The sequence below is a fragment of the Callospermophilus lateralis genome, chromosome 19 (genome assembly GCF_048772815.1).
Source record: "Callospermophilus lateralis isolate mCalLat2 chromosome 19, mCalLat2.hap1, whole genome shotgun sequence".
Lineage (NCBI taxonomy): Eukaryota > Metazoa > Chordata > Mammalia > Rodentia > Sciuridae > Callospermophilus > Callospermophilus lateralis.
The window spans coordinates 30,855,348-30,869,692 of NC_135323.1; the positions used below are offsets into that span (position 1 = coordinate 30,855,348).

General features: G+C 37.6%; 1 protein-coding gene across 1 annotated transcript; it reads right to left on the reverse strand.

Annotated features, from left to right (window-relative positions):
* Positions 1 to 656: 656 nt before the first annotated feature.
* On the reverse strand, positions 657 to 1,595 carry LOC143384945 (olfactory receptor 2AE1-like). Its single transcript, XM_076840112.1, has one exon. The coding sequence runs from the start codon at positions 1,593 to 1,595 to the stop codon at positions 657 to 659; it is 939 nt and encodes a 312-aa protein (XP_076696227.1).
* Positions 1,596 to 14,345: the final 12,750 nt, after the last annotated feature.

The following is a 14,345-nucleotide window of genomic DNA, read 5'->3' on the forward strand; positions in this document are numbered from 1 at the left end:
GCTCTTGAGTTGCTAGTGATGCTGGACCTTCTCTGTGCTTGGTAAGTGTCTCTACACAGTACTCTGTGTTGTGTGATGAAAAGCAGGTGACCTCCTCATTGCCAAACATGAAGACTTAGCCTCTCTGGTTCTCTTGGGACTCTCTCCACCCCTCTCCATACCCTTACCTCTTTATTCCTTGTCTTATAAATTCATAAACACTGATTCAAGGAACTATAAAGGTCTATGAGTATAAATTTTGTATCATCTATCCTTTCTTTCAAAACACGCTTTACTTCCCATGATTCTGATATTAAGCAACAAATTCTAATTTTACACTCTATAAATACCCTCTGGTGGTGTAATTTACATAAGTCTTGTCAATAAATAATAATAGATAAGGTCCTTACATATTTATCTTAATATTTTTACATTGTCTCTGACCATTATATGTCTTCTTTTAATGGGGTTTGTAAAGATATTTCTCTAATAATCTGAATGACTATAGACACATACGCAATGCTGTTTGATTTCCTGTGACTAAGTTATAATAGTGAAGTTAGTCATAAACCACTTTATTCTTGGAGTAGTCAGAGAACATCAGGTATCTGGACTCTTGAAAATTCTTAGAGATTTACTCAGAAAAACATCTACATTTGGGACAAACACAGGTATAGTCATTGGGAGATAAAATCTCTCCTCAACACTCTCCTCAGAGCCTTAGCTACATCCTTATTCCGGAGAGTATAAATCAGAGGATTCAGAGTGGGAGTAATGATGCTATAGAACACAGAACCAACTTTGTCTTGCAGTGGAGTGCGCTGGGACCTGGTTCTCATGTATGAGAAGATGCAGGCCCCAAACCAGAGAGAGACCACAGTGAGGTGGGAGCTACAAGTGGCAAAGGCATTTCTCTTACTCCCAGCTGAACGCATCTTAATGACACTGTGCAGGATGAAGCCATAGGATGTAGAAACCAGGATGATGGGGAGGAGGAGAAGCACTATGGTGCTGATGTACGCTGTGGTCTCATAGACAGTGACGTCAACACATACCAACTTCATGACAGCTGGATATTCACAGTAGAAGTGGTGTATTTTCCGAGATCCACAGAAGGGAAAGTGTATCAAGATGACTGTGTGAATTAGGGAGTTCAGAGATGCCCCCAACCATGAGGTGAGGGCCATCATCAGTCCCACCTTCCTGCTCATGAGCACAGTGTAACGCAGAGGATGACAAATGGCAACATACCTGTCATAGGACATGAGAGCTAGCAGAAGACACTCAGCGCCACCCAGAGACAAATAGAGGAAGTGCTGGGTGGCACAGCCCAGGAAGGAGATGGACTTGCTGCCAGACAGGTAGTTGGTAGCCATCTTGGGGATGGTTGTGCAGACGTGCATCAGGTCCATGAGGGAGAGCTGGCTGAGCAGGAAGTACATGGGGGTGTGAAGCCCATGATCCACACAGATGAGGAGGATGGTGAGGGTGTTGCCACTCAGTGCAACGAGGAAGACCATCATGGTCAGGCAGAAAAGGAAAAGGTGGGTCGGGGAGTCATTGAAGAGCCCTTCAAGGATGAAGTCTGCCAGAGACGTCTGATTCCTCAGCCACATGGTCCCTTCTCAGCCCCTGGGGAAACAGGGAGTAGAGACAAATTTTGATGCCCGAAATATGGGATCCTTCATACACGACAATAAGCACTTTGATCCAAGAAAACATTTGTGGAGAGTTTTTTATTCCTATAGGTAATTATCCAGCACCTGAAATTATTGAAATATCCTTTTTTTTCAAAACAAACAGTAGAAAGGGAAGATAGCATAAAGCAGGGCAGACAAGAGGCAGACTAAATCTGAAAGCATGAGCTGTAACCCCACAAAGGAAGACAAAAAAAATGTCAGGTGTGCTTGCCAATGGAATCAGTGGCTGGGATTCTTTTTTATTGACTGTTTTTAGTTATACAAAATATTTCGGTTTGTTTTGACATAATTCTAAAGCATAAAATATAATTTGCTTTAATTCAGTCCCCAGTACTTCCCCTTTCTCTCTCCTCCTCCCATCCTCTGTTCCCTTCCCTCTACTCTACTGACCTGTTATTGATTTATATTTCTTTATTAGTTACTTGTGGTTATACATCCAGATGAGATCCATATGGTATGTTCATATAGGCACATGGAAAATTTAGGTCAGACTTCTAATGAAGCTGAATGCACACCCCTAGCCCAGAATTCAAAGAGCCTAAAGGAGAATCCTGGGGAAGGTAGAGCAACTGCAGGCCCAGCCACTGCTCCGTGCCAGTGAGGTGTGAGCGAGCAGACCAGCAACAACATATTAGTACTACAGGATGGCTGCTTCCCTTCTGCCCTCTAATCTCCCAGGAAGCTCCTCTAAGACCCACCTTAAACAGAAAAGATGAATTAGAGGGAATTTGGTGAGATGTAGTTCATCCTAGCCAACCTCACACATCACAAATTCACAGCAGTCCATCTTCTGTCAATTTGAAACACATACACATCTCCTTCAGTCAGGTTAATCTCCAAATACAACACTTACCTGCCTAAAAAATACAATACATCCAGCATGAAGGCAAATTTTATCCCTTTCTCCAGGCAAAAATCCACAGTTCTTTATTCCGCCTATGGGAGACAGTCATTCTTCTGAAACATGTGACCCTTTTGTCTCCTAGAACTTCAAAATTATCTGATTAATATATATTCAGAATATTCATGTGGAAACAAGAAAGAAATCCTCATTACTCCTACCCACAAAATAGATCATCTTATCCAAAAAAGTATTTACCCATTCTTTAGCTATCAGCCATTTCCTCACTCAGTTCTGGAATCTGCCCAATAGAACTATGAACAAACCAGGCATGGCAGCAGGGGTAAAGATTATCCCTGGATTCAGCAGAGTGGATTTACACTCACCAAGGCAAATCTGCCTGAAGCAACTGCTGAATACCCACTGCCAACAGCAAAGACCAACCTGAGTTGATAGCACCTTGATAGTATTGGACTACTTTTAACATAAAATGGACACTTGTGGGTTTTTTTGTTTTGTTTTGTTTTGTTTTGTTTTTGTTTTTTATTTTGTGATTCCATTTTCTGAGAGTGGAGATTGCCCTGCTGCTACTTTAGGATCCTCATTATAACTGAATCAGCAGGTGAAGAAGTTCACCCTATGGCATGGAGTGATTGATTCTGACTAGGAAGGGGAAACTGAGTTGTTACAACTACACAATACGGAGGAGGTAGAGCAAGTGTGAAATCGGGAAATTTTCTAAAGTTCCTCTTCAAACTCCCAGGTCCTGTAATGCAGAGCAATAGAAAACTAAAGCCCAAGTCAGATCATGCTGTTAAGGGCTCACATCCTTCAGAAAGGAAGATTTGGGTCACCCTACCAGACCAGAAACAATGACTACCTATGAACCAAGGAAATATGGACTGGGAAGTGAGATAGGATAGTTATAAACACCAATAATGATCTCAGGAACACAAACCACCATAGTTTGTGCATTTCTTCCTAATTCTGATAAGAATATTATCCATTAATATTATATAAGTCAAGTGTTTATTTCATTTTCATCGTCTAATCAAACATAAGAGGAATTAATAAAACCTAATATCATATTTCAGTATTTCAATAACTAGATATACAAGGAGGAGTATGAATCAGTAGGAATAGAATAAATTTCACACAAAATACAAAAAAAAGGATTTTTTCCACTAAATGAGGAAAGGGTTGTATATTTTATATACTCTTCTTGGAAAAAGAAGATGATAGAATACTCATATTGGACCAGGTAAAGGGATATTTTATGTTGTCTTTATTTGACTATTGATTATAATTTTTAAAAATGTGAATGGATGCTGTGTTGACACAAAACAAAGCAACAATACCTATGCTCTAGGTAGACTTGTGAGGATCATGACACTCATAAGAGTGAACACAAATAATTAAAAATATGTGAGTATTAAAAAAACTTAAAAAATAAAATCAAAAAACACAGGACTGAATGCATTCTGATCAAATATCAATTTTTTCCAGGAAATAAAGAGCTCACATTCATTTTTCCTGTGCCCTAGAGTCACTGTAGGATTTTTGTGGCAGTCATGTCATATTTCACACTCAGCTTCTGTGGACTAAGAGAATAATTTCAACACTGCTCCCCCTGATTACTCCAACCGAGTCAAGATGGTCTACAAACATCCTTTCTACCTAATTATCCATACATATCTCTCTTTCCTCATTAGTTTCTAAGCATATCTGTAAACCTCCATAGTACAAGTTTTCCACCATCTGACTCTATTCCTCTTCCTCCCTTAGGTAACCCGCTTAATAATTTTCCAATCTTACTTATGGCCCTTAAATTACTTTTTTTTTTGGTTCAATGTTTTGTTTTGTTTTGTTTTGTGCCTTCTCAGGAAGCATCCTCATGGGCTAACCAAATGTCTCCCTCGATTTAAAGGATAATCTCACAGTGCTCTAGTTTCTAATAAAACCTCAAGCTCCAGCACTATTTTACCTGGCATTTCCTCTGCAGAGGTATGTAGACAGAATAAGCACAGAAGTGAAATGGAGAAGGAAGAACAGTCCTCCCAGCCACATTTTGGCTATTGGTCTTCCACACAAGCACTTGCTGAAGTATTCCTCAGATTCCTCCTCTAACCCTGGAAATTGCCATCTCCTAGTAGAATACCAGAGAGGACATTGGTCCAGCACAGTCATCATGATTTGAACTAATTACCCTAGTGATGGAGCATCACAGAAACAATAGGATATGGGGTTCTGTGACCCTCTCAATATCTGTGCTCATATTTTGAGCCACATGAGCCCACAGCAGGACAGATTAAGTAACTGAATGCATTTGGCCCCTCCTGGTTGGAACTTGGTATGGTATATATGTTTCCTCTGTCCCTGAACATATATTTGAACTACCTTTCATTACCAGATTGAGAGCCTGGGAAATAGGAATGGCCATTCATGTTACCTGAGTAAGATGCTAAACATAATACCAGCTTAATCTTCAATGCTCCCAGAGTCCAACAAAAATCCATTTTGCAGTCTCTGTGGTTTGGAAACACTAAGGTACTCTCTTTCTAGCTTTACCTTCATTCCCTACTTAGTAACATCCAAACATATATATATTATGCAGTTACTAAGCTCCTTCTGGACTGCACAGATGTTTCCTCAACAGTAATCACAAGGGTTAGAAGAGGCCAGACTTGGCCTGACATGAGTCATTCATGAGAAAAGAGGAGCATACTCCATGAGAGATGAAATAGCCCCTGGTCCTCAGGACCTATGATGTCAGCAGAAGTGAATAGAGATCTGAATCCCTGGTGGCATCAAGAATTCCCACCAGAACACACCCCGGATCTCTTCTGGGCACCTTTACCCAAGATACCAATTACTCTGTGCTGTGTGCACTGAGGTGATAATCCCAGAGTTCTGTACTTGAAGTTTGTTTTGCAGGGTTGGGGGACCTTGATAATTCTGGGACTCTGGCTCTGAAGATAGCATGGGAATACCCTCTCTAGGGGCCAATTAACAATGCAGAGTAACTATTGCTACACTCCCTGACTTGTTTTATTCATTACAGAACCCAGATCTCTGTAGCCCCTTTCCATGCTACCCTTTTGAGAAGACAATTTTTGAGAAAGATCGAGTCTCCCTTACCCAGTATGCCCTTTTAAGGGTCTTCCTGAATATCTTTACACAGAAAAGAATTTAAGAAATGAAGGAAGTTAATTCCCACACTAACACTTGGTGATTCTCCAGGAATAAATATTACTACATAAATATAACATGTCAGGAAAATGTGGTATATAAACACAATGGAATATTACTCATCCTTAAATAAGAATGAAATTATGGATTTTCAGGTAAATAGTTGTAACTAGAGAATATCATGCTATGTGAAATAAGCCAATCCCCCCCCCAAAAAAAAAACAAAGCCAAATATTTTCTCTGATAAGTGGATGCTGATCCATACTGGGACAGGTGGGTCTGGAAGAATGAAGGAAATTTGGTGTTTGTGTAGAGGCCAGTGAGGGGTGGGGTGGGGCTGTGAAGATGAGAAGGATGGTAGAATGAGACAGACATTATTACCTTATATACACGTATATACTGGAGTGACTCTGCACCATGTACTGTCAGAGGGATGAGAAATTGTACTGCATTTGTGTACAATATGTAAAAATGCATTATACTTTTATGAATAACTAATTAGAACAAATTTTTTAAAAATCAGTTATAGCAGAGGATCATAAAAAAACATGCCAGGATATTTTATAATAATGTATTCATTACAGAATCCAGATCTCTGTAGCCTCTTTCCATGCTACCCTTTTCAGAAGACAGTCTGAGTATCTTTTTGCACAATGGCCACTTTTCTGTCTTTTCCCATGTAATATATTATACAAATGATAGCAGGTAATTTCCACCCTCAGTCTTATTGGTACTCCAATTCTTATAAAGTACATTAAATAACATGTCATTTACATGGACAAATAAAAAGAAAAGTGCATTTCCCTACATTGCATTTACTCCCATGTTTCATTCACTCCCTGCCCTCCTCTTGTCATAAGGATATTTTGGAGTTTTCTTCCTTAGTTTTAGATGGACACACATAATCTATTTCATTTTTATGTGGTGCTAAGGTTTGAACCCAGTGCCCCACACATGCTAGGCAAGCACTCTACCACTGAGGCACAGCCCAGTATTCATCATAAGCATATTTGAGCTATTGTTTCTCTTTTCTCAACTCAGGTATCAAAATGTCTTGCTTCACTGAGCTTACCTTGACTCCATATTGTGGCTCGTTGTTTAAGTAGATGAAATGTATTATCATTTCTTCAATTACTTTTATCTATTACTATTACTTTTATCTGGTACCTTCCTTTATGCAAGAATATAATTAGCATTAAATTAAGGCAGCTATAGCATTTATATGATTCATTCATTTGTTTGACAAATATTGTATGAGCACTTGGTGTGTTCCATGCACTGAATTGATTACATAGTGATTAACAAGCATGAGGGGTCCTTTCCTCCTTAAGATTTACAGATACAAATATGTCAGCTTGTGTTAAGGATTTGTATTAATCAATGCCCATGCAAGTGACATGAAACAAAATTTTTTGAATTTTTTTGTTCTTTTAGTTATATATAACATTAGGATTCATTTTCACATACTTATAAAAGCATGAAATATAATTTGTTCTAATTCAGTCCCTAGTATTTCCCCCTTTCCCTTCCCTCCTCCCTCCATCTTCCCTATCCTCTACTCTACAGATCTTTCTGCTATTGAATTTTGTGTTTTTTTATAGTTAGTGTCTTGTGGATATACATTATGATGAGATTCACTGTGGTATATTCACATATGTGGTATATTCATATATGTATTTCACATATATTCATATATGTGAAAGTTAGGTCAGATTCACTCTGCTGTTCTTCCCTTATCATGTTCCTTCTCCCTCCCCCTCAGCCCCCTTTATCTATTCCACCTATCTTTCTTCTATTTTTATGAAATCATTTTCCCTTTATCTTTTTTCTCTTTTTCCCCTCTTATTTTGGGTCAGCTTTCACAAATCAGAGAAAACATTCAATCTTTAGCTTTATGAGTCTGGCTTAATTCACTTAGCATGAAGGTCTCCAGTTCCATCCATTTACCAGCAAATACTATAATTTCAATCTCCTTTATGACTAATACTCCATTGGCTACAGATGGATATATATCACATTTTCTTTGTCCATTCATCTTTTGAAGGACACCTTCGTTGGTTCCATAGCTTGATTGTTATGAATTGTGTTTCTACCAAACACTGATGTGGCTATATCCATACAGCATGCTGACTTTAGATCCTTCAGATATATACCAAAGAGTGAGAGTCATATGATGGTTCCATTCCTACATTTTTTTTTGCTTGTTTGTTTTTGTTTTTTGCTTTACTTTTCAATTTTTTTCTTTGGGTTATTTATTTATTTATTTATTTATTCTTCTTAGGTATATATGACAGCAAAATGCATTTTGATTCATTGTACACAATTACAGCAAGCACAACTTTTCATTTCTCTGATTGTACACAATATAGCATTGCACCATATGTGCAGTCATACAGGTATCTAGGGTAATGATGTCCATCTCATTCCACCATCTTTCCTGCCGCCTTGACCCCTCCCCTCCCTCCCTCCCCTTTGCCCAAAGTTTCTCCAATTTCCCCATGTCCCCCCATTAAGGATCATTATCCACTTATCAGAGAGAATATGGCCTTTGGTTTTTGGGGATTGACTTACTTCACTTAGCATTATATTCTCCAACTCCATCCATTTACTTGCAATTGCCATAATTTTATTCTCTTTTAATGCTGAGTAATATTCTATTGTGTATATATAACACAGTTTCTTTATCCATTCATCTATTGAAGGGCATCTAGGTTGGTTCCACAGTTTAGCTATGGTGAATTGAGTTGCTATGAACATTGATGTGGCTGTGTTACTATAGTATGCTGATTTTAAGTCCTTTGAGTATTGACCAAGGAGTGGGACAGTAGAATGAATTTTGACATATTGTACACAAATGGAGCACAACTTCTCACTCCTCTGACTGTACATGGTAGTCACTCCAGTATACACATGTATATAAGGTAATAATGTCTGTCTGTTTCTACCATCCTTCTCATCCCCACAGCCCCACCCCAGTCCTCACTTTCCTCTACGCAAATGGTTGTTCCAGTCCAAGTTTTCTAAGGAATTTCCATACTGCTTTCCAGATTGGTTGCACCAATTTGCAGTCCTACCAGCAATGTATGAGTGTGCCTTTCCCCCCACATCCTCACCAGTACTTATTGTTGTTTGTATTCTTGATAACTGCCATTCTGACCGGCATAAGATGAAATCTTAGAATAGTTTGATTTGCACTTCTCTAATTACTAGAGATGTTGAATATTTTTTCACATATTTGTTGATCAGTTATATATCTTCTTCTAAGAAGTGTCTGTTTAGCTCCTTAGTCCATTTATTGATTGGGTTGTTTGGTTTTTAGGTGTTGAGTATTTGAGTTCTTTATATATCCTGGAGATTAGAACTCTATCTGACGTGCATGTGGCAAAAACTTGATCCCAAAATGTAGGCTCTCTGTTCACCTCATTGATTGCTTCTTTTGCTGAGACCATTCCTAGTTTTGTGAGAAATCTCCATATGGCCTTCCAGAGTAGTTGCACTAATTTTCAGTCCTACCAACAATGTATAAGTGTACCTTTTCCCCATATCCTTGTCAACACTTATTATTATTTGTACTCTTGATAATTGCTATTCTGACTGGGGTGAGATAAAATCTCAATGCAGTCTTGGTTTGCATTTCCCTTACTGCTAGAGATATTGAACATTTTTTACATGTTTGTTGTCCAATTGTATTTCTTCTTTTGAGAAGTGTCTTTAGTTATTTTGCTCATTTTTAATTGAGCTATTTGAGGAGGTTTGGGTGTCAAGATTTTTGAGTTCTTTATATATTATGGATATTGATGCCCTGTCTGAATAACAGGTGGCAAAAATCTCCCATTATGCAAGATTTCTCTTCACTCACTTGTTTTCTTTGCCATACAAAAATTTCTTCATTTTTATGCCATCCCATTTATTGATTTTTTGGTTTTATGTCTTTTGCTTAAGGAGTCTTGTTAAGGAAGTCAGTTCCTGTGCTAACATGTTCGACTGTTGGGCCTACATTTTCTAGGAGTTGCAGAGTTTCCAGTCTAATTCCTAGGTCTTTGATCCACTTTGAGTTGACCTTTTCAGGATGAGAGATAGAGGTTAGCTTTCATTTTTCTACATATGGACTTCCAGTAACTCCAAAACCATTTGTTAAAAAGGCTATCTTCTCTCCAATTAATGTATTTGGTACCTTCATCTAGTATCAGATAATTGTATTAATGTGGATTTGCCTCTCTATCTTCTATTCTATTTCATTGTTCTTAAATCTGTTTTGGTGCCAGTGTCATACTGTTTTGTTATTATAGCTCTGTAGCATATTTTGAGGTCTGGTATTGTGATGTCTCCAGCATCTTTTTTTTTTTTTTTTTTTTTTTGCTTAGGAATGGCTATTTTGGGTCTCTTATTTTTCCAAATGAATTTTAGAATTGTTTTTTCTAGATCTGTTAAGAATGTCATTGGTATTTTGATGGAAATTGGATTGAATCTCTATTATGGTTTTGGTGATATTGTCATCTTAATAATATTAATTCTGCCTATCCATGGGACATCTTTCCATCTTCTAAGGTCCTCTTCAATCTCTTTCTTTAGCATTCTATAGTTTTCATTGCAAAGGTCCCTGACATCCTTCATGATATTTAGTCCCACTTTTTTCAGGTTATTGTTTCTTTTATAGTGGTTCCTTATTGATGTATAGGAAAGTGATTGATTTATATTGAAGTATAGGAAAGTGATTGATTTATATACGTTAATTTTGGATCCTGATACTTTACTAAAATTTTATCAGCTCTAGAAGTCTTGTGTTGGAGTTTTTGGGGTCTTCTAAATATATGATCATGTCAATAGCTAGCACAGATCATTTGAGCTCCTTTTCCTTTTTGTATTTCTTTAATTTCCTTTTCTTGCCTGATTGCTCTGGCTAGAGTTTTAAGAACTGTGTTGAATAGGAATGGTGATAGTGGACATCTTTGTCTTATTCCTGTTTTCAGAGGAAATGCTTTCTGTTTTTCTCCATTCAGTGTGATATTGCCTTTGGATTTGTCATGTATAGCCTTTACAATGTTGAGGTAAGTTCCTTCTATCCCTACTTTCTCTAATGTTTTAAACATTGATATGTATTGTACTTTGTCAAATGATTATTCTGCATTTATTGAGATAATCATGTGATTCTTATCCTTAAGTCTATTATGTGGTAAATTACATCTATTGATTTGCATATATTGAACAACCTCTCAGCCCTGGAATGAAACTCCCTTGATTGTAGTGTACTTTCTTTGTAATATGTTTTTGTATCCAGTTTTCCAAAATATTTTTTGGGGGGGCAGGAGGGACTGGGGATTGAACTCAGGGACACTTGGACACTGAGCCACATGTCCAGCCCTATTTTGTATTTTATTTAGAGACAGGGTCTCACTGAGCTGCTAAGCACCTCACTGTTACTGAAGCTGGCTTTGAAGTCACTATTCTCCTGTCTCCAGAGCCGCTGGGATTACAGGCCTGCACCACCACACCCAGATTCCCAATATTTTCTTAAGAATTTTTTGCATCTGTGTTCATCAAGGATGTCAGCCTGAAGTTTTCCTTCCTTGATGTGTGTTTGTCTAGTCAGGGTGATACTGGTCTCATAGAATGAATTTGGCAGTGATTCCCTCCTTTTCAATTTCATGGAATAATTTGAGGAAGACTGGTACTAATTCTTCTTTAAAGGTTTGATAGAACTCAGCTATTACTCCATCTGGTCCTGGATTTTTCTTTGTTGAAAGGCTTTTGATAGTTACTTCAATTTCATTACTTGATATTAATCTGTTTATGTTTTCTGGATCCTCATAGTTCATCTGGTCATTGATTTCTAATTTCACTCCATTATGTTCCATTAGGATGCAAGGTATTATCTATATATTTTTCATATTTGCTAAGATTTGCTTCATGACCTAAAATGTCACATATTTTAGAAAATGTTCCATGCACTGCTGAGAGGAAGTTAAATTCTGTAATTGATGGATGAAATATTCTACAGATGTCTATTAGGTCCATTTGGTTAATAGTATTTTTTAGGTCTGAGGAATCTTTACTTAGATTATGTCTGGATGACCTATCTAGTAGTGAGAGAGGTGTGTTGAAGTAATTGGAGCCCTGAAAGAGTAGAGACAGGAGGGACAGAAAAAAAATATGAAAAATAATACTATTATCCAGGTTGACCTAGGTAAACTTACCAAACACTCCACTCTAAAAAAACAGAAAATATTTTTATATGTATGTGGAAAATATTATCAATGTAAGCTATATTCTAGGCCATAATAAAAGGAGCAGTAAATTTAAACTTTAAGTCTTCAAAGTATATTCTCAGGCCAGTACAAAATTAAAAATCAATAATGGAAATATCTCCTGAAACTCCAAATATTGAGAGACTTCTAAATTACCCATAGGTCAAAAAAGAAATCAAAAGGAAAATAAAAAAATATGTTTTATTTTGTACATTAAGACCACTTTGCTGGGCTGGAGTTGTAGCTCAGTGGTAGAGTTCTTGCCTAGCATGTGTGAGGAACTGGGATCAATTCTTGGCACTGCATATAAATAAAATAAAAGTTCATTGAAAAAAAATAAATAAAATAGATTATCTGTGGGAGGCCATCCTTGCACGTGATTTGAGTTACCTTCCTGGCTGGATGATAGGCGCTTTGACACAGCTGTGTTAGAGCTTTTCCCCACCCTTCTCCAGGTTCAAGGGCTTGTCAGTGCAGAGGCATGCCTGGCCACTGCCCAAAGACCCAATTATCGCCCCTGACCTTGGGATGCTGCTCCCCCTCCTTAATCTTCATTGGATGGTATTTTCCCTTGAATTTTTTGTTCCATAATAAAAGTCCACTCCCTGGTGTTCTTTCTCTCTCTCTCTCTCTCTCTCTCTCTCTCTCTCTCTCTCTCTCTCGATTCCTCAGTAAACCTTGCTACCGCTTTAGGTGGCTGGAGGCGGGAGCTAGGAGAAGCCGACCCAGGGCTGGTATTAAAGGTAATTAGAGTCTTGTCTCTTTAATTTAGAACTCCCTAGCATTTACTCATGAATCAAACCTTCTTTCATGAAGCCAGTTCTGGTTGTGTGGTGGAATTATCTTAAAAAAAAAAAAAAAAAAAAGCACGTTACTGGTATTTGATCCCTAGCACTACATTAAAATAAATAAACAAAATAAAGGTATTGTGACCATCTACAATTAAAAATATTGAAGATAATAATAAATAAATAAAACCACTTTACTGAGGAAGGAGTAACATACAAAACATTGGACATATTTAATATATAAAAGTTGATGAGTTCAGAGATATATATACTCATGAAGTCACCATAAACTACACTATAAACATATTCATCACCTCCAAACTTTACTCCCATTCTCTTTATTTATCATTATAATTTCTGCATGTAAAAAAACACAATATAAGGTCTACCGTCTTACAAATTTTTAAGTATACAAAGTATAATAGAAAACTATAGGCTATATCTCGCCAGCCACCTGCACTGATGAGATGAACTGGGTTCACAAGAGCTGGCTGCAACATTAAACTAAGAAAATGGTGAAAAAGCCCAGGACACAAAAGAAATTTTCACATGGAGGGTGGACTGCTCTGTGACCTTAAAGGTCAGCTTCCATGCTGGAAAGAGCACTAGAAAAGAGAGCATGCATCCAGAATCTCTTTATGTTTATAAGGGACACACACAGGAGTTTCAATAGAATGTTCTTCACCAAATAAGGCAGGAGATACAGTTTCAAAGGGAGTTGTCTAATCCCACTGGGTAATGCCCAAGTCCAGGGCTAGAGCAAACTTCTTTGCAGAGTGAAGGTGGGGGCCACTCCATTGCATAGAGTAAAGTGTGTGATACTAGACCAGCACCCCCTTACTCAAAGCTGAGAGAGGATGCTCAGCTTATGGGCAGGCAGCCTCCCACAGATCTATACACTGTATAGTAGAGATCACTATGACATATTCACCTTGTATAACTGTAAATCTATACACTTCGGCTTTATACAAAAGCCTCCCCAGCTCCCTGGCAACCACCATTCTACTGTTCCTACAAGGCTTGTCATTTTAGCTTCCTCATATACATGTTATGTAGTATTTGTCCTTTTTTGGCTTATTTCATTTTGCATACTGTCTTCCATGTTCTTCTACATTTTTGAAAATGGCAGAATTTCTTTCTTTCTTTAGGGCAGAATAATATTCCACTGTTAATGCATACCACAATACCTTCATCTTTTATCCATCAGTGTACATTTAGGTTACTTTCATGTTTTAGCCACTGTGAATATCTCTGCAATGAACATTAGAGTGCAGATAACTTCCTAAACATCCTGATTGCATTTCCTTAGAGTGTACCCAATATTGGCATTACTGAATCATGGAATAGTGGTATTTTTAATTTTTCAGAGAACTCCCATAATGTTTTTTACAGTGGCACACCATTTTGTATTTCCATCAATAGCACACAGGGTTTACTTTTTTATATAATCATCCTAACAAGTGTGAGGTGATATCTTGCTGTGATTTTGATAGTCATTTCTGTGATAATTAGAACCAATATACCTATTGGTCCTTTGTACGTCTTCTCTGGAGAAATTTCTATACAGATCCTTTGCCCATTTCTAATAGGATTATTGCTTTTC

Excerpts from the sequence above, each read along its gene's own strand:
- LOC143384945 (XM_076840112.1), bottom strand. The coding sequence starts at position 1,595 with ATGTGGCTGAGGAATCAGACGTCTCTGGCAGACTTCATCCTTGAAGGG.